The sequence below is a fragment of the Triturus cristatus genome, chromosome 5_1, assembly GCF_964204655.1.
Source record: "Triturus cristatus chromosome 5_1, aTriCri1.1, whole genome shotgun sequence".
Taxonomy (NCBI): Eukaryota; Metazoa; Chordata; class Amphibia; order Caudata; family Salamandridae; genus Triturus; species Triturus cristatus.
This window is the reverse complement of record NC_140587.1, coordinates 292,972,102-292,998,783: the sequence shown is the minus strand read 5'-3', so window position 1 is coordinate 292,998,783 and position 26,682 is coordinate 292,972,102. Positions and strand designations below refer to the sequence as shown.

The window sequence follows — 26,682 nt, the reverse complement described above, 5'->3', positions numbered from 1 at the left end:
AATGGCCACTCAAGGGAGTCAAATGCCCTTGTGTCATCTAAGAACGCAGAGAACGCAGGGAGGTTGGGGTCAAGTTGGTGAAGGATGGAGAAAAAGGTGCGTAGGTTATGCGAGGTAGATCTCCCAGGAGGGGTAGGAGCGGCTGCAATGTATTGGCTATCAGTTTGGCCAGTATTTTCGCATCTATGTTAATAGGGGAAAGCGGGCGATAAGAATCGCATTCATTTTCTGGTTTATCTGTCTTCAAAATTTTCACAATCACGGCCTTGCACATAGTTGGGGGGAGGTGGCCTATTTCGAGGGATTCTTGGTACACCTCTAGCGGATGGGGGAAAGTTCGGTGGCATACGTTTTATAGAATGATGCTGATAGGGTGTCTAGGCCAGGCACTTTGTCTCCAGGTAAGCTGTTAATAACCTGGATAATTTGCTCTTCAGTAAATGGCATGCTTAAATATTTGCGGTGGGAGTTGCTTAACCAGATCAGTTCGATGGAGTCTAGATAGGTGTGCAGATCCGAATGAGGGCCGTCCTGAGTCGCGATATAGAGGGATTTGTAGAATCACCTCATTCTGTCTAGGGTGGCAGACAGCCCACGTGCAGGGCTGGAATCATCTTTCAAGAGCTCGGTGATATAAGCGGAAGTACGTTGTTGTTTGAGTGAGCAGGCTAAGGCTTTACCTGGGCGATCTCCCTCCTTGTACTTGCGGGCTCTGGCAGGTTTCCCCAGGAAGTTTGTTTAGCGGAGTGCCTCGTCGTCCTATTCAGACATTTTTTCGCGAATAGTGGTGACTTGTTTGAATGTATAGTGTCTCCGCTTGCTGTATTTCCTTCTCCATCCGTTCCAGGGTGGAGCGGATGGATTTTAACACCCCTGATTGTTTGGCTATGCAGACACCACGCACAACAGTTTTGAAGGCTTCCCATAGCGTGGAAGGGGAATGTATAGATTTTAACTTTATAGCAAAGTATTGCAGGAGTTCCTCGCGGACCTCCTCCCTAAATACAGTGTCTGGCAGTGCATGCGATGGCAATTGCCAACTGAAGGCTCGCGGCTTAGTTAGTGGTACAGTCCAGGTAAGCTGGACCAGAGCGTGATCGGACAGCGTGCTGCTAGTGGTCCAGGAGGCTACATCCTGTGTGACCAACCAGTAGTCCAGCTGAGACCAGGCATTATGGCAAGATGAGATGCACGTGCCCTCGCGGGTGTGTGGATGCCATGAACGCAAGACATCCATTGGGCCATAGTCCGGCGCTATGGAATTGAGTACTTCGGTAGTTTTGGGGTGTAGTTGCCTGGAGGTCCCCACAAGATGTAAGGAGTCCTTTATGATAGCATTGGAATCGCACCCCCAAGAAGGGTTATCTTGGACCATATCGTTTCAAATAGGGCCAGGTCAGCAACGTTAGGGCCATATACGGCAGCTAGGGTCATTGGGGTGGTGAGCAGTGTACCTTTTAGCAGTACATATCGACCTTCAGGATCGACAAACGAGTCGGTTGTAGTCCAGCCGATATTGCGACGGATAACAATGGCAGTACCTGTGGGGGCATGGGTTACCGGCGTGCTGCCCTGCACGAGAAGAAGGGTGGCCGGGTGTACATATCAACACAGGAGGGCAAATATAGGTCACAAACAAGAGCGATAGATGTTCAAATGGTAGGGCGTGGGCTACTGGTATATAGCGAAAAGTCAACAGCAGGGGTAGTGAACTCAAGGCACAGCGGCATGTGTCCATCTAGCATGGTCCCATGGTCAATCATTGTCGCTGAGTATGTCCGCCACTTCCATGGGCGTTCAGGGCAATGTCCGCCCTGGGCAGATATGTTTGGCGAATTTAAGCTCTGATTTGGCATCAGTGAAGAAGTGTGTTTGGCCGTCGAGGGAGATCTTCAACTTTGCCGGGTAAAGCATTGCATAGGGGATTTCAGTGCGTTGAAGGAGGCGCTTTGCGGGCAGAAATTATTTCCGTGCGGCTTGTACCGTGGGAGTGAAGTCCGGAAATATGGATATAGCATTGCCCTGGTGGGTGATAGGGCCATTCTCTCCGACTGCTTTTAAGACCGAGTCTCTTTCACTGTAGTTTTGTAGGCGCGCTGTGATGGGCCAAGGTGTACCACCAACAGGCGGTTTGGGGCCAAGCGAACTATGGACGCGTTCCACCACAAAGACTACGGAGAATTGCTGTCGGAAGAGATCGCAGAGCAAAGTCTCGACAAAAGGCTCCATTTTTGGAATAGACGTGATGCCAGCTATGCGCAGGTTGTTGCGCCGAGATCGCGCTTCCAAATCTTCGTTTTTAGCTTTTATTATTGTGAGAACTCTTTCCACATTACGGGGGTGCTTTTTAGAGTCAACTTGATACTCATGGGCTTCTTCAGCGCGATTCTCAAGGGCATCCAGTCTGGATTCGTGGGTGTTTACTTGTCGCTTTACCATGCCAAGCCTTGCTGTCAGAGCATTGAGTTTGGTTTCCATAGACTTGAGATTAGAGTGGACTTCCAGGATGATGGCGCCCAGGTCTTCATCTTGTTTGTCACCGGCCTGGGAAGGTTAATTTTCAGGTTCAGAGTTCATGTCACCTGCGCGGGTTAGATGCTTTTTCTCAAATGGCAGTTGAGACGGCTTGGGATCATTTTCCCCCATTTTTTTTACGCCAGTAGAAGTGGTGCGCACAAAATCGCTGTACCGTTGCTGCTGCGGGATGTTGGGTCTACAGGAGGGGGCACAGGGACAGCTGCAGTTCCAACGTAGTTCTAGGCCTGTTATTAGACTGGAAAGCACCCCAAGGACCTCAAGAGGCGGACCCCAAGGACCTCAAGAAGGCAGACCCCAAGGACCTCAAGAGGCGGACCCCAAGGACCTCAAGAACTTCCGGCCCATCTCCCTGCTCCCTTTCCCGGTAAAAGTGACCGAGAAGATTGTCAACAAACAGCTGACCCGCTACCTCGAAGTTAACAACATCCTGGACCCTTCCCAATCTGGTTTTCGCAGCAACCACAGCACCGAGACCGCCCTCATCGCCGCCACTGACGACATCCGGACCCTGATGGACAAAGGAGAAACAGCCGCCCTCATCCTCCTGGACCTATCAGCAGCCTTTGACACGGTCTGCCACCGCACCCTATCAGCACGCTTCCATGACGCCGGTATCCAAGAGAAGGCCCTGGCCTGGACCACATCCTTCCTCTCCGGCAGAACCCAGAGCGTCCGCCTCCCACCCTTCCGCTCCAAAACCACAGAGATCATCTGCGGCATCCCACAGGGATCCTCCCTCAGCCCGACGCTGTTCAATATCTACATGGCCCCCCTCGCCCACGTCGCACGACAACACAACCTCAACATCATCTCCTACGCCGACGACACCCAGCTGATCATATCCCTCACCGAAGATCCCCACACCGCCAAAGCTAACCTCCACAGGGGAATGAAGGCCGTAGCCGACTGGATGAAGGACAGCAGACTGAAGCTGAACTCAGACAAGACAGAGGTCCTCATTCTCGGACCCACCCCATCAGCCTGGGACGAGTCTTGGTGGCCCACGTCACTAGGCAGCCCCGGAACCCACGGACCACGCACGCAACCTGGGGGTCATCCTCGACTCCACTCTCTCCATGACCAGGCAAGTCAACGCCATCTCCGCGTCCTGCTTCAACAGCCTCCGTATGCTCCACAGGATCTTCAAATGGATCCCCCTCGACACGAGAAAAACCGTTACCCAGGCCCTCATCACCAACAGACTCGACTACGGGAACGCCCTCTACTCAGGAACTACAAACAAGCTCCTGAGCCGACTCCAACGCATCCAGAACGCCTCGGCCCGAATCATCCTCGACGTCCCCCGCCGCAGCCACATCACACTCCACCTGAGAGGCCTGCACTGGCTCCCCGTCAACAAAAGGATCACCTTCAAGCTCCTGATCCACGTACACAAAGCACTGCACAACACCGGACCCACCTACCTCAACAACCGACTCAGCTTCCACACCCCCACCCGAAGCCTCCGCTCAGCCAACCTTGCCCTCGCCACAGTCCCTCGCATCCGAAAACCCCCCGCCGGCGGCAGATCCTTCTCCTACCTCGCCGCCAAGACCTGGAACACTCTCCCCACCATCCTACGACAGACCCAGGACCTGCTGGCCTTCAGAAGACTCCTTAAGACCTGGCTCTTCGACCAGTAGCACCCCCCCCCCTCCCCAGCGCCTTGAGACCCTCTCGGGTATGTTGCGCGCTTTACAAATGCAGTGATTGATTGATTGATTGAAAGAACCCAAGCAGCCAAGACTGGGCTACTGGAGTACCACTAGGTAAGGGGGAACAGGCACGCAGCAACCCTGGGGGCGACGGGAGGCAGCACCAGCCAAGGTACCACACCTGCCCCAACCCAGCACCTCCACAGCTCTTGCTCAGCACCCTTCAGCGCTATGCCCCAGGGCGTGCATAGTCCCGACCGAGCCCAGAGCAGACACGCAGCCCAGAGCGCCCGGGGATCACCTCGTAGCAATCACCTCAAGTGGTAGAGCCCCCACCAGCCAGTACCCGGAATTAAGGAGCTAGGGCCCGCCGGCCTACTCACGTGGTCACAGGCCCGCTCGACTAGGCCTCTCAGCTCCACCCCAGGATCTTGCACCGCAGTATGGAATGGCCATCACTCCTGAAGGCACAGCTGTGGCAGCCGCCGGCTCCTTCGCGGTCTCCCACGTGACGTGTGTCAGCTCCCTCTGCGAGGTCCACCACAGCCGCCAGAGATAGGCGAGACCCCTGCAGCAAGTGTCGCCGTCCTGGTCCCGCAGCAGTGTCACACTATCGTTTGTAGCAGCCAGGAGAACAGCCAGCCCCGTATAGACCGTGATGCCTTCGAGGCCGCAACACGGACCAGCGGCACGCTCCTCAGGGCAGTGCAGCCTAGCCGATCTTCCCAGCAAAGTCCACCTCGCGGCTGCGGTCAAAATGTGGGGGATCCCAGCCAGAGGGGCAGCCGCAGCGGCCCACGTCGCGGCCAATAGGAGGGATGTAGGAATGGGAAGCCTCGCTGAGGAAGCCGCAGACTGGGTTTGCTCCTGCCTCGAGACCCCCCCGCTACGCGATGTTCGTAGCCGCCGTTCTGTTCCGCCAGTCAGCCCAAGAGAGGCATGGACATGCTCCACGTCTTGCGCAGGTTTGATCCCAGTAGGGCAGGATTTACAGGCACCTCGTTTTCTTGAGGATTAATCAGGATAATACAAAAGGCAAAAAACAGAGCAACAGAGTCAAGAGGTAAAACAGGGCAACAGAGTCAAAAGGCAAAAAGGCACCAAGCAGAGCAGGGGGACACGTTCATACAGGCGGTGCTGTGCGGCGTGGGGGAGCGACCTACCATGTCAGGGTCAAGGGTCTAAGGGACTAAGCCTATTGACCAATGAACAGCCACAGTTTACTGTGGACAGTGACACAAGCCAATGAAAAATATGGACAGAGAGTGGGCGGAGCATCAAGTCCCTACCTTAATACAGCATGCCTCGCAGCGCATGCGCTGCCCAGGCTCGACCTAATAGCGCTATGGCACAACGCAGTCAGCATCAACCACATCATAGCATTTTTTTCTTTTAAGCCGAGCTGCACAGTATCCCATGCTGCTGTGCAGTATGTCTAAACAAGCATTGGCATAGCCAATGGGTCTCGACTTTGGGTGTTTAGTCGTGCGGAGCCGGCTATGACGGATAATAGTAGATTGGGGGCAGGTGGAGTTGGTGAGTCTTTAATGTATTCTGTGCAGGACGGCTTTGATGTGGGCGGGCACGAACTGACAGTCTATACAGGAAAAGATGGGGGTGGGGGGTCTCTGTCCTGTGTGCTCCTGAAGTGTTCATGTGTGCCCAGGTGTGGCAGTATTGTGTGCACGACGTGCTATTGGGCATGGGCTCATTTATAGCGGATTGTGTGCACGGACAGAGTTTGCTGTTGGTACACAGGAGGGCTGTTTATCCCGTTGGGGTAATGTGCTTAGGGGTCCTTCATACTGGCGGATGTGTGGTAGGGGAGATAGAGAGGCTGAGAATGGTTTATGTACAGACTGAGAGTGGCAGCGGGTAGTTTCCTGCCCCTGTCACTGAATGAACAGGGAGCTTGCTCTGCGGCGTGCAGAACCGCGAGTTGAGGCACGTTTCTTGCTACCTCGCCTGTGCCCCTCGCTCACAAAGCGATGTGCCTCCCCTCTGCCCTGTTACAGATGTTCACTTACAGCAGCCGCTAGAGCGGCAGAGTGTTGTCTGGGCACGGCATCTGTTCTCACTCGGCACTGTGCTGCCACTGGGGCACCAGTGCATCTCAATTCTTGGGGACACCGGGGGGGGTGGGGGGGTGTGGGGTTGCACAGGTCCCCTCTGTATGCTGAAGTGACTCAGACCGTCAGTGCGAATAGATTTTTTTTGGGGGGGGGGGGGGGGGGGAGTGGTATCATCTTAGAGCTATGTGTTACATCGGTAACCGTAGTGTGCACCCTCACCGTGTGATTAGTTTGTGGTAATTGAACCTGTACCTTGCATATGGACAGGGCACCACTTGCAGATCATCAACAGTTTCATGAAGTTTATTTTGTTGTGCTTCACTAAACTGTCGTCCCTGGGCCTTCCGTGTGGCACCAGCTGTCTCGAGCCACGCATCCTTGTTCCTTTGTTTAGAGTACTTACAAGAAGCCTCGAAGAGCAGCGCATGCGCACTGGCTCGACCTAAAAATGCATGCAATCTTTTAGGCGTGCGCATTGCTCTAAGCTTTTTGACTACGGTTTCTTCAATGATAAAGCATATTTATATATATATATATATATATATATATATATATATATATATATATATATATATATTCACTGAAAAAACCATAGGTTTCAGACATGTTATAGTTAGCGGAAATTTTACTGATAAAAAAACAATGAAATTCCCCCGTTATAGTTAGTGCAGGCAACTATAACTCAAGCGACCGCAATCCTCTGCTGATGCGAATACTGTATTTAGACACTTATTTGCCCATGTCTTCTTCCATAAATTTTTAGCTATACATATATTACAAATATTTTATTTTCATAAAGACACATATGTCATCAGCAGAAGATTGCGGTCGCGTGAGTTATAGTTGCCTGCACTAACTATAACGGGGGAATTTCATTGGTTTTTTATCAGTAAAATTTCCGCTAACTATAACATGTCTGAAACCTATGGTTTTTTCAGTGAATTTGTACGGTTTTTTAAATGCTAAGTTACTTTACGCCATTCGTGGCGTACACGCCCACTTAACGCAGTTCGTTCCGTGCGCGCACGTTGCGCTTCGCGCACCGTGCGCGCAGAGTGAGCACGCGGTGCGCTTCGCGCACCGCGCACCCACTTTACGCAGTTAGTGCCGTACACGCAAGGTGGGCACGCAGTGCGCTACGCGCACCGCGTGCCCACGTTACGCACAGTGCGCACATGGAGGACATATTATGCGCTTCCTTGTGATAGGTAATCTGTTAAATTTAATTTGTAAGTGATGACAATAATATGCCATGCACAGAGAGTGTTTTTTTTTTTATTAAAATTTTTAGCGTAAGCGCACCGTACGCGTACGGTAAGCGTAATCGGCGAAATTTTCAAAAAATAAAATTTTACCGTTTTTGGCCTTGGGGGGTCTTTGAGGACTCAACTAACATGGCTATGTGCATGGGCGCTGTCTAAACAGCCCCTTGATATGTTTTTTGCCTTTGTTTACAGCCCCCCCCCCTCAGAGTGCGAGAGAGAAAATGGCGGCAGCCGCTTCCTGGTTTCGACCGATTCGAATGTTTACTTAGATGTAACAGCCAATCAGAATCGCGCTCGCGCACGCCACCGTACGCGTACGGTAAGCTTACGGTAAGCGCACGGTAAGCGCACCGTAAGCTGCCACAGATATATATATTGATTTAAAGGCTATTTTCTCAGAATCTACTGAACAGATTTACACCAAACCTACAAAAGGCACTTCCTTGACCTGAGGACTACCTCTCTGCCAAATTTCTAGTAATTCTGTTCAGCCGTTCGGGCTGTAGCCCTGTCTAAAGGTCCTATGGAAAAATGCATGGGAAAAACGCGTTTTGGGACCCCCCTTTTATCTCAGCCCCCGCTTGACGAATCCCCCCGAGACTTTCAGGGTAGGAGCGGAGCGTAGCGCCCCACCTATTTTGAGAAATTCGCGAGGATTCGTCGACCGGCGCCAAAGTTATTCAAAATAGAATGTTGCGGATTTCCTATGGAAACAGGGTCCTAACTATAACTACCTACTGGCGACCGCCAGTAGGTAATATATATATATATATATTTATATATATATATACACATACATATATATATATATATACCCCTCCCCCCCCAAAAGGGTACCAATAACAGTAACATTGAAACAGATCAAGAGAGTAAAGAATTCAGACTAATAATGAGATACAGCAAACAACAAAAGTCCCTTCACAGAATTATCCAACAGAATTGGTCACTGATATTAAATGACTCTGTGATTGGACCCTGGCTACCGCAAAGGGTGTCTATCACCTACAGTAAAGCACCCTCAATGAGAGACAGAATAGTTAAGACCAGTCATTGAGAGTAATAGCTGGCTCCAATCCAACAAGGGGTTTTATAAATGTAAACCCTGTAAGGCTTGTTCTCATGGTATTAATAAAAGCACTTACAGAACGCCTTTCAGCGATAGGGAATTCAAAATCTCCAAACTACTGACCTGCAAGACAGAATTTGCTGTCTATGTGCTGTTGTGCCCATCAGAACATAGGAAGCACCAAATTGCCGGTACACAAGCGGGTTTTGCAACATTTACGTGCCATCACAAACCAGTTTAATACATATCCAGTAGCGCGGCATTTCAGGAAGAGACATAACTCCAATAATTCCAAACTGAAATATTATGTGATAGACGCTGTCCCCCCAAGTAGGAGAGGTAGTGATAGGGAAAACAAATTGAGAAAACTGGAAACAAGATATATTGTTCAGCTAGATTCCAAACACCCAGGGGGACTTAACGCAACAGAGGATTTGCATACCTGCTTAACCTAACCTAAGGCACAATTCAGAAAACGATGATCAATAGGAATGTTATTCAGGGTTATGTTAAGGTGTTTACCATTATGGAGTGATTTTAGCTATTTATTACAAGGCAATTTTAGTGGGTTTTAGATTGTGTACAATGTAATTGATATATATATTTATGGTCAACTATTTATGAGATTCACTTATATTTATTTGATATATTTATTTATATATACACATGCGTCATCTTGCACATAACCCCTATTATCGAATCAGTTATTAGATTATCTAAGATATTAAATTCCTTCATCACACCCATGGTAAAAAATATATTGAGACCTGATATGCATTTCATATTCTGTATAATGTTATAGATATAGCCGCTAACAATGACATCTAACTGAAAAATTTCATCATGGAATCACAAAAAAGCAAAATAATACAAAACAATGTAACTGTCAAAGAATGAAAATCACCTCCCTGTTCTCTTAATGAACTTTTAAATTCAGCAAGAGCACATTTTTCACTTTTTTTCACACTTAAAACTTTATTGGGCATCACATATGGACTAGAGTCATAGAAATAGCCAAGTAATTACATTTAGGGGATTAATCCCAAGACCTCTCGATAAACCGGATACATAGGCGGGGAACACTAGGTATTTAACCGGCATTGTTGAAAAATGTAAGCCTAATCAGCAAAATATGAACAGGCGATGAACCTCAGGATATGTAAATATTTACATTTCATGCGGACTATATAATTAACCCCTTCTGTGCTCATGACGGCCGGGAGTCGTCATGACACACAGTGGGCGTGTGCTCATGACGGCTCCCGGCCGTCATGGCACCCACCCACAGGGAAGCGCTGGCGCTCCCCCCGTGGGACGCCGATTATTGTGATTCCACCGGGGATGGCAGGGGAAGCACTTCCCCTGCCTCCACCCGCCCCTCCTCCACGTCATCAATTACGTCAGCGCACGAGGCGCACTGACGTTATTGGTGGTTTTCCTTTGTCTCCCAACGCGCTGGAAGCCATTTGGTTCCAGCGTCGGGGAACAAAGAGGTAAGTTTTTCTTCTGGGGAGGGGGGGGGGATTTCAGCAAAAGAGGCATTGGGGGAAAGGAAAGGGATTTCCTTTCCCCTGATGCTTCTTTTGTGCATTCCTGCTGCGCGATTGTGCAGCAGGAGTGCCGACTAGACACAGGGTTTTATTTTATTTTTTTATCTCTTCAATCAATTTACTGTTTGGGGGAGCGGCCCCTTAGGCAAGGGTCGCTCCCCATATGGGGGCATTAGTAATTGGCTTTGTCTGCCTCCCTGGGGGGGGAGCAGATTTATAATTATTTTTAAATGGCCCACTGGCCACCAGGGAGCAATGTGTGGGGAGCGGCCACTTGGGCAAGGGTCACTCCCCTTCGGGGGTATGTTTTTGGCTGTCTGGGGGTCAGATCAAGCCTTTTTTTTTTAAATCTAGGGCCCAGTAGGCCACCAGGGATTTTTTTTTGGGGGGGGGGGGGGGGAGAAGAGTGACCCCTTAGGCAAGTGTCACTCTCCTTTGTGGGCTGTCTCTCCCCATATTTGGCCCACTACACCACCAGGGGTTTGGTTATGGGTCGCTCCCCTTATGGGGGCAAGGGTCACTCACATCCGGGGGCTATGTTTTTGGCTGTCTGCCCCCATGGGGGGGGGGGGCAGATCTCGCTTTTTTTGTAATCTAGGGCCCACTAGGCCACCAGGGAGTTGTTTTTGGGAGAGTGACCCCTTGGGCAAGGGTCGCTCTCCTTTGGGGACTGGGACTTGTCATGTTTGGGCCCACTTGACCACGAGGGATTTGTTTGTGGGGAGTGGCCCCTTGGGCAAGGGTCGCTCCCCTTTATGGGAGGATGACTGTGGCCATTTCTGTCCTCTTTGGGTGGCAGATCAGCAGTATTGTTTAAGGCCCATCTGCCCCCAAGGGGGGCAGAAGCCACTAGACAACAGGGTTTTTTTTAACTTTTTGTGTTGGTCAGTGGCCTCAAGGGCAAGGGTTGCTCCCCTTTTACAGGGGTGAATATTTTATTTATACTCTTAGGCCCACCAACCCCGTAATGTTTTTTTTCTCCATTTTATTCTAGTGTAAAGCTTTAGATTCCTGTTTGCGGTTTCGGCAGTGGTTGTTCTGCAGTTTTGCATAATTGCATTTATTTGGTAAGAAAAACATTTTTGTTGTGCTTACTCCAAATGAGTATTATTGTCATGCATGAATGAATTTTTTTGTAAGTGGTGTCATAATGGCATCATATTTGTTAGTGTTCTGAGCATGAAATTCTTTGCGATGTGTTTTGCATTGTCTAATGTGTAATTTTTTTTTTTTTTTTAGTGGGATATTGTTGATCCTTACTGTGTCTGTGCAGAGTAGGTGGTCGTTAGTCTAGCTGCTTCTGTCAAGTGAGTGGTATAGTGTTGGAGTATATAGGTCTTTGTGATAAAGCTACATTTTGTTTATTTCTTTTTTTACAAAGGGTTTGTTGTTGTTGACTTGTTTGACAAGTTACCTTTATTAGTAAGCATTATGGCTAGTCGTAGAATGACTGCTCAGCAGGTGGTTGGTATGCTTCTTGAATCTATGGGACTGAGGGACAGGAGGGAGGGGAAGATTCAGGCAGTGAGTTTTCTCTCCACATGAAATCATCGGATGATGAAGCTACTCTCAGTGCAGATGAAGCTACTCTCGGTGTGGATGAAGCTACTCTCGGTGCGGATGAAGTGCCTGTTTTAGAGGATGACACTGCTGTGCCGATGGTGCAAGAGGCATCTGGATTGCAGCTTGAGGCTGCTAGGCTTCCTACTGGAAGTGCTGGACTCTGGGTTGATCCAAACATGGTGCAGCTGGTGTTGCCTGCCTTAAGTGGTGATGCAGGGTAAAATAAATTTGATACTTGTATAGCGCACTACTCACCCGCAAGGGTCTCAAGGCGCTTGTACGAATACCGCTGTGGAACCCATCCTGGCTTTCCCTGTGAGGCGTCCACTCCTGGGCACCCCCAAGGTGGAGGCCAGGCATCCTTAGCGTTGTGGGGGCCGTTGTGGAGATTAAGCAAGCTATTGCCCAGAGTTGCAGAGTGGGACTCCATGATTGGAATAGGCACCGAGGTGAGAATTATCAGGTCCGTGGAATTTTTGAGCCCAAGACCCGCCGAGGCGGGGAATTGAACCCTGGTCCCGGGCTAGACCTCTGCATCAGGGTCTGCCGCTCTAATCATTGAGCCACACTTCTCAATGTAGAGTGGATTGTGAATATTTTTTGCCTATACAGTTTTCTCAGTTGTTTATGGATGATGTATTTTTGGGTGAGATTGTTGAGCAGACTAATTTGTATGCTGAACAGTTTTTGAGGGACAACAGTGCCATACTCTAGAGCTATCCGGTGGACTCCCACAAATCTGGAAGAGATGAAGTTTTTGGGTTTGACTTTATTGATGGGTTTGATAAGGAAGCCCCGTCCATGGCTTCATTTTGGTCTATCAGTCCCTTGAAGGCAACTGCAATATTTCCTGCAATTATGACTCGTGATCGGTATTTACTTTTGCTTCGGATGCTGCATTTTGCTGATAATGCTTTGGCGTTGCCACGAGATCGCCCTGACTGTGACCGTCTTTTTAAGATTTGGCCTGTTCTTGATCACTTTGTAGATCAATTTTCAGAGATCTATACTCCAGGGAAAGAAATATCTATTGATGAGTCTTTGGGTCCTGTTTAAGGGCAGTTTGGTTTTTAGGCAGTACATTCCTAGCAAGAGGGAATTAAGCTGTATATGTTGTCTGAGAGTAGGACAGGATACGTTTTTAATTTCCGTGTGTATACTGGTAGGGATTCCACTATTGAACCCCCTGGTTGTCCGTCCACTTTTGGAGTTTCAGAGAAAATTGTGGGGGATTGTGCTAGAGGACTGTTTAACAGAGGCCACCATTTGTACCTTGATAACTTCTACACTGCTGTACAATTGTTTAAGGAATTGTTCAAAGGGGACACTTTTGCTTGTGGCACAATCCGCTCCAACCGTAAAGGTTATCCAAAAGGGCTTGTTTGCAAAAAACTTCAGAGGGGACAGTGCAGTTCCTTGCGATGACCTACTAGCTGTGAAATTTGTGGACAGGAGGGATGTGTACATGCCGCCAACCATCCATGATAAGAGTACTTCAGCTGTGGCTGTTTGGGGTCAGATTGGTGAAGTGGCCAAACCTGTGTGCATTTCAGACTACAATAAGCACATTCGTAAGACTTACATTTGGTATATGAAGTTGGCCATCCATCTCTTCAATTTAGCAACTTTCAATGCTTTTGTTGTGTTCAAGGAGTGTTCTCCTGCGTCAAAGTTGACTTTTGTTCAGTTTCAGGAGTCTGTGATAGGCAGCCTTGTTGTTGTGGAACAGGCAAGTCTTCCTAGAGTTTGAGTGGTGGAGGATGTGGCTAGATTGAAAGATCGCCACTTTCCTGATTTAATTCCTCCCACGTCCCAAAAAACACAATCCCTGTAAGAGATGTAGAGTCTGCTTGCGAAGAGGTGTGCGGAAGGAGAGTCGTATGCACTGTGCCGATTGTCCTAATCCTGGGCTGTGTGTGCCCACATGTTTCAGATTGTATCACAATCAAAAGAGTTTTTGGGAGCAACTATGAGTCTAATAGTGTACTGCCTGGTCTGTATGGGTTTATATAGTTCAGTTTAACGTTTGGCAATAGAATGATGTCTTCAGTTACTGCTGTTCTTTTTGTAGTTATAGTTTTGTATTTAGTTGCAATTTGTTTGTGTTTTGTTTCTTGTTTAAAAAAAATTTATGACAGTGTGCTTGGACTGGCGCTTGTCTGGCAGTGTGCGTGGACTGGAGCTTGGCTGGCGTTGTGCGTGGACTGGCGCTTGGCTGGCGGTGTGCGTGGATTGGGGCTTGGCTGGCAGTATGTGTGGATTGGCGCTTGACTGGCGGTGTGTGTGGATTGGCGCTTGGCTGGCGGTGTGCGTGGACTGGTGCTTGGCTGGCGGTGTGCGTGGACTGGTGCTTGGCTGGCAGCGAGTGGACTGGCGCTTGACTCGCGGTGTGCGTGGATTGGCGCTTGGCAGGCGGTGTGTGTGGATTGGCGCTTGGCTGGTGGTGTGCGTGGAATGGCGCTTGGCTGGCGGTGTGCGTGGACTGGTGCTTGGCTGGCGGTGTGCGTGGACGGGCGCTTGGCTGGCGGTGTGCGTGGATGGGCGCTTGGCTGGTGGTATGCGTGGACGGGTGCTTGGCTGGCAGTGTGGGAGTAGTGACTTGCTGCTGATCACTACATACACTGCTAGCTAAACACCACTCCACGCAATCCGTGAGCTGGTGTGGTTGCTGTGTCAGGAATGTGGGTGTGTGAAAGGGATGGGCCCTTGAATGGTGCTGTCTGCTGGTGTGAGTGTTGTAATGTGCTGGGCCCGCGGCTGGCGGTGTGAATGGTTTTGTATGCGTCACACGTACGAAAGGTGTATGAATGGCCTGTAAAGCAGTTGGTGCCTTGTCGTGGCTTTACAGCTCACGAGCTGCGAGTCACTGGTTCAGTTTTTTGTCCTTCTAATTATTGACAGTGCATTTCATTTTTGTGAAATCTCTGGTTAATTACATTTTATATACTGAACCATAACTCGCCCTTGTGCCAAATCCAACCAGTATGTGTGTGTGCTTGAGGAATAGATGGCTGTGCAGTAATCTGTCTTTTTGGTCTCTCTGCCAAGGTGTACATTCCATCTAAGCATAACCTACCAACTGTAGATATTGTTGTAAACTAAACACCCATGGGAGTACGTGGTGATGTCTCTCTTGTGGATACCAACACGTTATCTTACCCACAATGTTCTGCAAATCTCAAAATGTCTGTCACATTTTCTTTGCATTATTGTGCCAAAATTTTCACACTGCAGAAAGAAACAACAACTTTCCTATCCACCACCTTTCTCCAAGTATTTCAATAGAAATGGTACCTCACTCGCGTGGGAGGCCCAAGTACCCGCGACAGGCAAGGGCCCAAAACGTAGTGAGGCGACATCAAAATTGCCTATCTCAAAACGACCTGGTTTTGCAAGGGGGGTCACCTTTGTTTTTGGCCCCGTGCTCGGCGGCCATCAAGAGAAACCTACCAAACCCACACATTTCTGAAAACTAGACACCCGGGGGATTCCAGGGAGGTATGGCTTGCGTGGATCCCCCAACGTTTCCTTTCCCAGAATCCCCTGCAAACCTCAAATTTTGCTGAAAAAGTCACTTTCTTCACACATTTTTGTGTGGGAAAGTTGTGGCATCACCGGGCTGACACAAATTTCCTACCACCCAGCGTTCCCCAGGGTCTCCAGATAAAAATGGTGCCTCACTTGTGTGGGAGGCCCAAGTACCTGCGACAGGCAAGGGCCCAAAACGTACTGAGGCAACATTAAAATTGTTTCTCTAACAAAGTGAGAATGGTCTGTTGTGGCACACTCATGTCCACTACTGAACATACACTGTTGATAGTTAAAGATGCTACTGAACGCCCCGCTGATTAATTCCCTTATTGGACAAATTGTTTTCTCTAAACAGAGACTTTTCGGGGGGGGGGGGGGATCACAACACATCTTGGTGATTTTCATCTTTTAAGGCTGAAGACTACCCCCTGCACCCCCCAACACACACACACACACACTCAGCTGTTGTGATTAGCAGTGTCTGCTGCGCAAGTCTCTACCATTAAAGTCCTGATCACAGATCTTCTAACGGTGCTATATTCCAGCCTTTTGGCAGGATCTCTATTTCACTACCAGTCAACTCTACATTAGTGTCCTGCAATATTCACAATCTAATACCAGTGATTTATCACTCCATTCTGGTTGCTACCACATGTTTTGTCCTGATGATGACCCAGGATCAATCTATTCCATAGGGTCGAATTGTCAACAAATGAACTAGTGGACTGATATGATTTATTATGATGTACACATTGTACTCTTATTTTGAATCGTGCTGAGAACCTACAATTGTTTTAGCCCCATGTAATATGTGTACATATGTTGTTTATATGTTGCATATATATATTCTATGTACAGCACCAGTGCACACATTTTCACCAATGTCATCATTCACCTTCACTGTGTTGTTCAAGTTGGATCACCTATAATGTGATATGCCAGTGGTTTTTTTTACACATAGATTTACTTTATACATTGAATAAACTAACTGTATAATCACAATTTATTGTTTTTAACATTACAATACTTTGCCTAAGAGGTTTATACTTAGAACTTCTCTTGAATGGAACCATTGTTTTTCTTCTACATACATCTACCCAGGTTCCCAGGGTTAAAGAAATGCCCCATAATAGTTTGTTCTCCATCTGGCTACAGGCAGTTCTCACGTCTGCATTTAGTGGCATGAAATTAAGTTCTCAGAAAAGTTATCTCCTTTGCTACCCTTAAAAATGCTTCTAAAAATGTCTTGGGTGCGGTACACAGGGGCCGGACTATTCAGTTTCCACTCACCTGTCAATTAGCTGCCAGGCATATGAAAGGTCTCCAACTATTTGCATGGTGATCAGGACCTCCTCTTTAATATTAATAGTTCGAATCATCTGGTGGAGAAATTTACGAGTGTCAGCAAGAAACTGACATACTTGCAGATTGGATTCCAGTTGGTGAAACTCTTGAACCTGTATAAAATTGTTAAATGAATACCAAAATTAGCAAACATTAAAACCTATCTAGGATATGTTCTTGAAAAACATCAAATCACTGGATTCAGCTTAGGTATTGTGTCACTACTACTTGCAATAAGTCAATCCCCAGAAGTTAACTAAACACAGCTGCTGTAACCACAGGGAGAAATTTTTCCATGGGTCATATGAGGTAGAAGCTGAAACCCAGGAACTTAACTCAAGATATTCCACGTCAGTGAACCTGAAATTATTTTGCTCTGTGCACCTAGGATTGGATACAGAGCACCTGGGTTGGAGTGAAGCTACACAAAATTGGGCTGGCATAGGAGACAGGAGATGTCAAAATGAAATGCAAATTATTTTATAAGCAGGGCCTCTGCATGACTTGGAAAAGCTGTGCTACTTTTAAAGGTGCAGTTTTTCTCTTAACCCGCCTTATACTTTCATATTGGTGAACTCTACAATCAGCGAGCACACAGTAGGTGATCACCATTAATGCTCTGCTAAAAGGAGATGCGTTGAATATTTAACCCCCCAGCCAGGGTTAGGGAGCCTACTACTCTGAGTTAAGGAGCCTTCTGCTTCTACAACCATGCTATAAGACAAGACGTATGGTAGCAGTAATATCATTTTCAAACAGGCATTTTAATGTGCACCTGTGAGAAAATACCTCTTTTTGCATGCTCACCCCCATGTTTTTGCTGACAGGTATTTTTGATTGTTCAACACTGCCCACTGGGCACTGTTGTCCAGACCCCAGTGTAGGCACTCCAACCCCCTAAAACATAGTAAAATTGGCTAATCCCAAATTGGCATATACTCTTCATTAAGACAACAGAATATGGTGCAGGAAATGGCGTGGAAAGTTAAATGTCATCTGTGGATTGCAGCACATACTGTGCCACCCACGAGGCGGATAAGGAAAAATCTGACTGCTTTAGCTTTTAATCCTGCAGACAATCCTGTCAAAATGACCATTTTAGGTTTGAATCTTTTTATTGATTTCATTTAGAATGACAACAATACAGTTTAAACCACCTACAACCCTTGGCCGGTGGTAATTGCAAAAGAAAGCTCATTTGATAGGTGTCATAAAAAGGTAGATGGAAGCAGGAAGTATAGAAAGAAACAACAAGAAGAAAGGGGGGCGTGCCGCATCTGTAATATCAAGATACATTGCATAGTGTTGTGCAGTGAATATCAACCATAGATACTGGGGGCAGGATAGCTCCCAAAACCCGTCCAACAGGTCCTGAATGCAAGGTTGCCACATCTTGTAAAACCGGGGGAGTTGTTGTGTGGCTTCAGCGGTCAGTTTCTCCATTCCCAGTATTTTCCATATTTCATGCAGCCAGTCTTGGTGTGTGGGTTTCTTATCCGTTCCCCACCTAGCAAAAAGTAGTTGCTTCACTGCCCCCAGTGTAAGAGTGATTGCTTTGCCTCTAGGTGATTTCTGTGGGTAGGTGAGCGGGTTGGGAAGGCCCTATAGTATGTAGCTCAGGAATTTGGGTATGTCTGTGTTAAACACCCTATTCTGGGGCATTGCCATAGGAGGCGTGTGAACGTACCCTGTTGGCCATATTGTCACCAGCACTGCCCGTCTCCCCTAGGGTCCCAAGCGGCCACCCTGGCTGGAGTGAGGTACTAGTAAAGTGCTACTGTGAGAAGCATTTAGTTACTGGTGGTGTTGAGGGCGGATGTTCGTGCTCTGTGTAAAATATCATTCCACTCTTTCTCTGAAAAGGGGCGTTCACACTCTCCCACTTACCTCTTGCGGGGAGGGTAGTGGGCTAGATATCTGATAGCAGTTTCTTGTCTGTAGATCATGTGGGGATCCATTTCTCAAAGGGCATTAAGGGCCTACTAGCATGCGGCTGAATCCACTGACAGGTCACCCACTGTGCCACTGCTAAATATTGCCATCTCGCTGTGTCCGGAAGATTGTAGCATGTCCGCAGTGTAGGGAAATCCATTAGACCGTCCGCATCCAAGAGGTCACCCACCCTTTTACAATTAACTTCTTGCCACACCTTGAATCCCGACCCCGTAGCCGCCGGGGGGGGTGGGGGGAAGTCTGGGTTGCCTATCAACTGCATCTGTGAGGATATCGGCATGGAGAGGTCATGCTTCCGCTGCACTCTATCCCAAACTCCAATCATTGACCTTGTCACTGGGGGGGATATAGACACCTACTGGTCTGTGAGGTTTAGGTAGCCATGGTATTTTCCAAATGTGTGTGCCCGCAATGGCCTGATCTATGAAACACCAGTGTTTTTCTGTGAGTGTGCAGGGCCATTCTACCATGTATCGTAACTGAGCCGCCTGGTAGTACCTGCAGATGTTTGGGACCCAGAGTCCTTCCGTGGCTAGTGGGAGAAAAGCCCATCCTCTGGCCATTCTTGCCAGTATACCCTCCCAGATAAAGTCCCAGATCAAAGCCTGCAGTTTGTCTAGTGTCCGTGAGGAAGGCTGGAGTGGCAGGGTTTGCATGTCATAGAGTAGTTTGGGAAGCAGTGTCATTTTGATGGCTGCCTTTCTCCCCAGCCATGAAAAGCCCAGAGACTTCCATTTGGTGAGGTCCGTCCTTGTCATGGCTAATAGGTTCCTGTAGTTGGACTCAGTGGTGACCGGGAGTGTGGGAAATATCTGTATTCCTAGGTATGGAACCTCACCCTCTGTCAATTGAAACCGAAACTGACTGCAGAGTCAGGCTCTTTTGGGTTCCTGTAGAGTCAAACTCAGGATCAGAGACTTCTGCGGGTTGATTTTAAAGCCTGAATCGTCCCCAAACTCGGAGAGTTCTCCAAGGCAGCCGCCAAGGAGTTGATCAGATCCGAAAGGGTCAGGAGCACGTCATCTGCGTATAACATAATTGTGTGCTTCCTCCCACCCATCCGGATCCCAGTCACTTTCGAGTTGGCCCTCATCCGCCCTGCAAACGGCTCCATGTAGAGCACAAAAAGCAGGGGGACAAGGGACAACCCTGCCTAGTCCCTCGCTTTATTGGAAAGGTGGGCGACTGCACATCATTTGGCACAGATGCTGGCCTGGGGGGTTGTTTAATAAGACTGCACTCAACCTCAAAATCGTGGAACTAGGCACTATGCTCAAATACTCGGTACAGATATGGCCAATGCACCCGATAGAAAGCCTTTTCTGCATCGACTGTCAATATGAGGGCTGGGATCTGGGAGCGTTGTACTTTGTCCAATAAGTGGCAGAGTCTTTTTCTGTTGTCGCTGCATCCTCGCTCCTGGATAAACCAGGCCTGATCGGGGTCGACCAACTGTACATAGGGTGCTAACCTATGGGCCAGTACACTGGTAAAAATCTTTGCATCCACTTTTAAAAGAGAGATTGGGAGGTAGGAGGCTCCGCTTTTGGGGTCTTTGCCTTGCTTGAGAATCACTGTGATGGTGGCAAGTCGCATTGAGTCTGTTAGCGCACCTCTTTTGTCAAGTGAATTAAATGGTCGCATGAGTATTGGGGCTACCTGGGAGGCGAACGTTTTATAAAATTCCCCTCCATAGCCATCGGGCCTGGCACTTTGTGGGGTTGTAGTTTGTGTATAGCAGTGAGTACCTCCTGCATTGTAATGTCGTTTTCTAGGGCTGTGAACATGGGTGTGGCGTTATCTGGGTTTTAAACCTGGGCCAGGTATGTCGCCACAGCTTCTTTCTGCAGTGGCTCCGCGGTATAAAGAGCTTTATAAAATGTTACAAAGGTGTTTGCGATGCCCACGTCCATCTGCCCCCGAATCTCCGATATCTGCTGATCTATGACCTGGGCCCAAAGGCGGTGCACTACCGGCATAATATTTCTGGCTCAGTCGTAACAGAGTGTATTCCGCTCTTCCCATGTCTATTTCATGCAAATGTTTTTGGCTAGCTGTTAGTTGGGAGCGGATCCCTATAGATCTTGACTGGGCATAAGCGGCCTCCAGCTCCTTAATCTGAGCTTCTAGACGGCAGCGCTTATCCTGCCTCTCTCTATTATATCCTGAAGCGATTCCAACAAAATGGCCCGAAGGACCACCTTTAAGGTCTCCCACAGTGTGGTGATGTCCGTCTCTGGAGTGTCTTTTAACTCCAGTAAGGAGGTCAATGCTCCTAGGGTGGCCATTCGTACTTTGTTGTATGCGAGGAGTTTTGCATTAAGTTGCCAGTGGTGAGGAGTCATCAACTGCTTACCAGGACAGAATCGCAGATTGATGGGAGAGTATTCAGAAAGTGCGGCCACCCCTATGTCAGCCGATATCGCGTCCCGCGTTATCCCTGAGGAAGTAATCAATGCATGTGTATTTTTGGTGAGCCGCTGAGAAAAACATGTAGTTTACTTCTGTGGGGTGTGTGTGGCGCTATATATCCGTTAGCCTTGCTTCACCCAACCAGCACCTGGTACCAGGAGTGAGCCCCCCCATCTTGGCCCGCTTGGAGGATGGATATATTTTTCTGCACGTCCATCATGACGCTGAAGTCTCCCCCACCACCATCTCCCTGTCTGGGGTGGATATCAGGCGGCCCAAAATATCCCTGAAAAAGGTTTCCTGCCTGTCACTGGGTGCGTAAACAGTGGCTAGCTTGTACCTGGTACACTGTATTAGGACATGCAGAGCTAACAACCGGCCTGGAATGTCTCTATCTTCCCTGCGAAATGCGTTGCAAACAGGATAGCTACCCCTGCTCTCTTGGTGGGTCCTGATGAAAAGTACTGTCAGTTGAACCAGCGTGAGCGAAGACGCCGCCAGTCTTTTTGAAGCAAATGGTTTTTTGCAGCATGCAAATATCACATTTGGAGTCTTTAAGAAATGAGAGAACTGCTAGTCGCTTCGCAGGAGCATTAAGGAATGGGTTATTGAGGCTAAGGGAGCAATCGAACATCAAATGTGGGGTCCATGTCAGACTAGCACTGGTCTGGAGCTTGTCATCCGTGTGAGACTCCGCCAGAGAGCACCGCCCAGCTGGGGTAGTTAGGGCGTTAAAGACCAGAGGGCCGGTGGGGGTCAATTCCTCTGGCAACTTATTGGTCGTCGGTGGTAGCCACTCGGTTCTCGTCCTGCTATAAGTACTGAAGCAGTCGTGAACGCTCCTCACGACTGTCGGCTTCAGTGGGCTTATTCAGTGTTTTCCGTCTCCGCCTGGAGGAGTGCCTCCTGCGTGGCCCTTCACTGATGGGCTTGCGGACCGGCGATTTGAAGGACACAGACTGACGAAGATCTGGGACATCTGGCAGATCGCGAGTTTCATCCAGGGTGAGAATTATCCAAACCTTCTCCATCCATACGAACGGACGGCGAAAGGGGTGGCCCTATTTGTATTGAATCTTCCGGGCCTGTAGGCCGGTGAGGGGCTTAAGGGCCCTACGACGCTTCAGCGTGGTCAGAGACAGGTCCTGAAAGAGCCAAACCTTGAAGCCCTCAAATTAAATCATTTTCAACTCCCCCGCCGCAGCCATTATGGCTTCTTTCCTCCTCTAGTAATGTAGGCAGGTGAGTATATCTTGAGGCTGGCCTGGTGTGCTGGCTAGTCACCCGGCCCGGTGTATGTGATTTAGAGTGATCTCCTGGTCCCGCATGGAGGGAGTTACATGTTTGAAGAGACGGATCACAAACCCGTCCAGGTCGCACGCAACGGCCCGGGACAGGTACGCCCTTAATACGTATGTTGGAGCACTGGGATCTGTGTTTCGGGTCCTCAACCTGGTAGTGCAACTCTGAATTCTCATCTTGTAGTTCCAGTATCTCCTGGCAGTGAAACTCCAGTTCCTCCTCTCGGGCATCCTGGTTCTGCTCCACTGATGTCAACCTCTGATCAATGGCGTAGACCTCTTGTCTGATCCCCTTAATGTCGGAGGTGATGTCTCGCTTGAGTTCTGCAAGATCGTCGTGAAGGGAGCTAAATAGATGCTCCAGAAATGCCTTAGTTATTGGAGACTCATCCCTGCCACTGTCTTCGCTTCTAGCCTTCTCTGTCGGCATCCCGGGTTCCTCCCCTTCTGGTGGGGTCTCGGTTTTTTCCGCGCATGACCGGGCAAACATATCTTTTACTGTAGGGTCTTTTTTGGACGTTCAGTGAGAGGTCATCCAGCTGGGAACAGATTCTCCAGATGCGTATTACCCGGCACACCGTGCCTGTGTGCCCTTCCTCCATGGCGGTCAGTCACTTGCTCGGGCGTTGTATCTGTAGGCCCCCGGCGGGGCAGTCCCAGCCTCTGAATCCTCTCCCAACAGAGAGGAAAGGGGGGCGAAGCAGGGAGATGGGCCCAAGAGGAAAGCAAAGTGTTCCGGGGCAGGCCGGTCCACTACCAGTGGCCACAGTCAATAGCCCTCGCCTCCGACTCTGGCCATATAGCTCCAGAAGGGTCCGGCGTGAGACCCCTGTGAGAATGTGCAGCACACTCCACTCACGGGTCCTCAAAGTTGTCTTCACCAAACACGACTGGGCTTCCGCTCCCCCAGATGCTCCCCCCCCCACTTCCAGTCCCGCCTGGTGGGGGGACTCTATCCTCAGGTCCCGCAGCCCCCACTCCTGGAGGATATTGTGGTTTGTTCAATGTGAACCGCAGCAGGCCACAAGCATCGGCCCTCGTCCTGAATCTCTCCTAGGGGGCGGCGAGTATGTGTTAGATGGGCCGCACTGCTTTCCTTGCCCCATAAACCGCCACGCAAAGGCCGCCGGCAGTCCACAGCCGAAGAGGATGTTCAAGAGGTTGGAAGGAGGGTCCACCGCTCCAGGCCTCTGCAGGCCATGTGCTGCTCCAGTGTCCTCTCTCCACTCCCGCACCTCAGGACCCAGCAGATCACTTCGCAGTACCCCTGCGGGTGATTAATGATATCGCGGTCACCGCGGCCCCCTAGCCCTCACCAGTACCGGGCAGAGGCACTCACCATGGTTAAATCTGATCTGGGGGGGTGGCCAGACGACCGCCTCCGGACGAGTATTGCAGTGCCAGGCCAGCGGGAGCAACCGCGCCCCCGCACCGTCCCGGGTGATTCCGCGCTGCAGGCCTCTACGCGCCACCAGACGGCCTCAACTAGGCAGCTAGTTCTTCATCTGCTCTCGACCTCGGAAAATCTCTCCGTCGTGTCCCGCCGACATCCTACAGACAGATGGGGGGCCTTTCAACCCCGATTGGTCGCTGCCGGGAATGAAAATCCGGCGGAGCTCCAAAATAGGTGTCCTACGCTGCCGCAATCTTTCACACGCACCCCAAAATGACTATTTTAGACATGAAGGGACACTACTTTTAAATATTATACAAGTCACCCCCAAAGAGGCATTTTAGCTTACAAGGTAGCCAAAGTGCCTAGAATTTAAAAGTGGAAGATTTTTATATTAGCATGCTCCTACAGATACTAGCCCCCTAACACCATTTTCATTATAAAAAGGCTACAGTTGATCTTAAAAGAAAAACTAAAATTAAGATCAAATACTATTTTTGTTAACTTTTGTTTGGGAGAAGCTACAAAAATGATCCAACCACTGTTTTTAATATTTCTTAACACTGCGCCGAAATATCCCTTCGGGGAAGATTAATGTGCATTACAAATAAATAAATAAAATAAATTAACAATCCAATTCAATGGTGAAGTTGGATTTTTGGTAACTATATGGTAAAAATAACTTTAAAAATGTGGTGTGAAAACTTGCCAGAGTATAAACAATGGCTTACACTTTTTGGCAGGAAGATATGGGTGTGAGATGAGTGACTCCTCTCATTAACTTGAAAGGGACCAGGGTGAGGCCAGTCCGTTCACAGTTTAGTGTAAAGGGAGACCTGAGAAGGGAACACCTTTGATCACAGGGCTAACTGTATCCAGGTTGGCACCATGCTAGTGAGAGGGGATCTGGCCCTAGAATCGATTTGGTGTGGTTGAGGAGTAGGACGCTTCTCATTTCTATAGACACTCCCTTCACTGGGACACCAAATCACCACCAAGGGCAGAAGGTTTCTGTCATGTCGGATTTCACTAAGAATGGTACATGTGGATTAGTTTGTAGTAGGGCCATCAGGAAATGCTGCAAAAGAGGGAGGAGTTGCCCATGGGAACTTTGTGGCTATTGATTAGGAAGTGTCCAGGATTCACCCATCCACTGGTTAATGAATTCTAGAAAAGTGGCACCTCACCCTCAGCTTATCAGAACAGGTTCGGGGTCTGTGAAAAGAACAGAGGAGGACTGGATCTGTTATATGTGACAAGTGTGGAAAGCTGGGGGTTTAAACATGCTCCCACTTGGACTCAGGACTGAGAAGTCACAAGTGGACCTGGACTGGATTCTGCTGTAGTGAGACCTTAGCAGAAACCAATGCTAAGAATTACCGCTCCAGAAAGTCAGAAAAGTTGGGACGTAGAAACTATTTGTACTTTCAAGCCCTCCAGAATGCTGCAGGTCATACAGGCAAAGGTGTCTGTCTGATTTCGAGAGGACTTTGTCAAATACAGCTTCCGGGCTTGCCCTCCTGGAGGATTCTGAGCTCTGAATAATAGATCAAATCTGAAGGTAGCAGTACTCAGCTTGCAAAGTTCCCCGACTGGACGATTTTTACTTTCATTTCTAAGTCAGAAGGCAAAACCTTTGCTTGCTATATGTGACCTCCAATCCATCGCGGTCGACCACAAACACAGACTTCTGATTGGTGAGTTGTGAACACTATAACAGCTTCTGTTCAGACTTTTTCATTTCCATCATTTCGATTGACTATTTTTAATTCATGTCTTATTCAGACTTTTCTATTTCTTTCACAGAAAATGTGAAGTTTTAAAACATGGTTAGAAATGCTAAAAATAGCTGCACTCTATGCACCTGCTTTATCAATAGAGTAATCGAGTTGACGCATTTTGTTGCCATAACCGTTTTGTGTTATTTCTGATTTAGTGTCTGCTAGTTTCATCGCTATAGAAAAGATTGATAATCAGATCCTATAAAAACCAAAGTGTCAGAACATTATTAGGAGAGGGTCTTCATGCCAGATTTATTGAGGCAGAGGTCATGCCAGTTTGCACATCAACTTTAGATAGAGCAGCAGCAAGAAGTGGCCTTCAGTCAGCTGCTGTTTATGTTCCACCCTTGAACAAGCTACGATAGGAAATAGCTAGGTATGCTGAGCTAACCATCTCTGAAACTTGAAAACAGGCTTTCCATTTACATTGTTAACTAAAACTTAGTGCAGAGATTAAGAAACAGCTTGAGGGTGTTAGAACAATACCAACTCCATAACAATGTTAGAGTTTTTCATAATGTGCTTCACTAAATTACTTTTCATATGCTGTGTGATATTCATCGATATTTTATGGAGTAGGTTACAATTTTAACACAAATGTTTTAAAATACATATCCTGTTTCTTAGTGCCATCCTTCAGTGTGTTACTCATTATTTAAAGACGGTTTGGAGTTCGACTGTATCTCTGAACTCATTTTATGGGAATGATCGTTACCATAAAAAACACTTCTGTAGGACTTGTCCCTCTCCGTAGGGTTACACCTGAACTTTTTGCATTCGCCCCTCCTATTTTCTAAACCTGTTTTTGGCTCTTAGGACTCTGTGCACTTTGCCACTGCTAACCAGTGCCAAAATGCTTGAGCGCTCTCCTTTAAACATGGTAAATTTAGCTTACACCCAACTGACACATTTAATGTAAGTATAAGTCCATAGTAAAGTGGTAATACATGTACCCAGGACCTGTAAATTAAGTGCTACTAGTGGGCCTTCAGCATTTATTGTGCCACCCACTCAAGTTGCACTTTAAAACATGCCTCAGGCCTGCCATATGAGCATGTTGTGCAGTTTTAAACTGCTAGTTTCACCTTGGCAAACATAACCTTTTGCTAGGCCTAAACCTTCCTTTTTAATATGTATAAGTCACCCCTAGGGTCGGGCCGAAACATCCCAAAGGACTGGGTAAAGTGTATTTAAATGTTTGGGCATGTACATTTTAGTTGTATGTGTCCTGGTAGTAAAAAACTAAATTTATTTTTCA

At 48.3% G+C, this 26,682-nt stretch overlaps 1 protein-coding gene across 1 annotated transcript in view; it reads right to left on the bottom strand.

Annotated features, from left to right (window-relative positions):
• WASHC5 (WASH complex subunit 5) overlaps window positions 1-26,682 on the bottom strand; it is a 330,547-nt gene that overhangs the window by 235,991 nt on the left and 67,874 nt on the right. Inside the window, exon 13 of the mRNA XM_085604961.1 lies at window positions 16,531-16,697. Within this exon, the coding sequence (XP_085461087.1) occupies window positions 16,531-16,697 (167 nt within the window). The remainder of the gene's footprint in view (window positions 1-16,530; window positions 16,698-26,682) is intronic.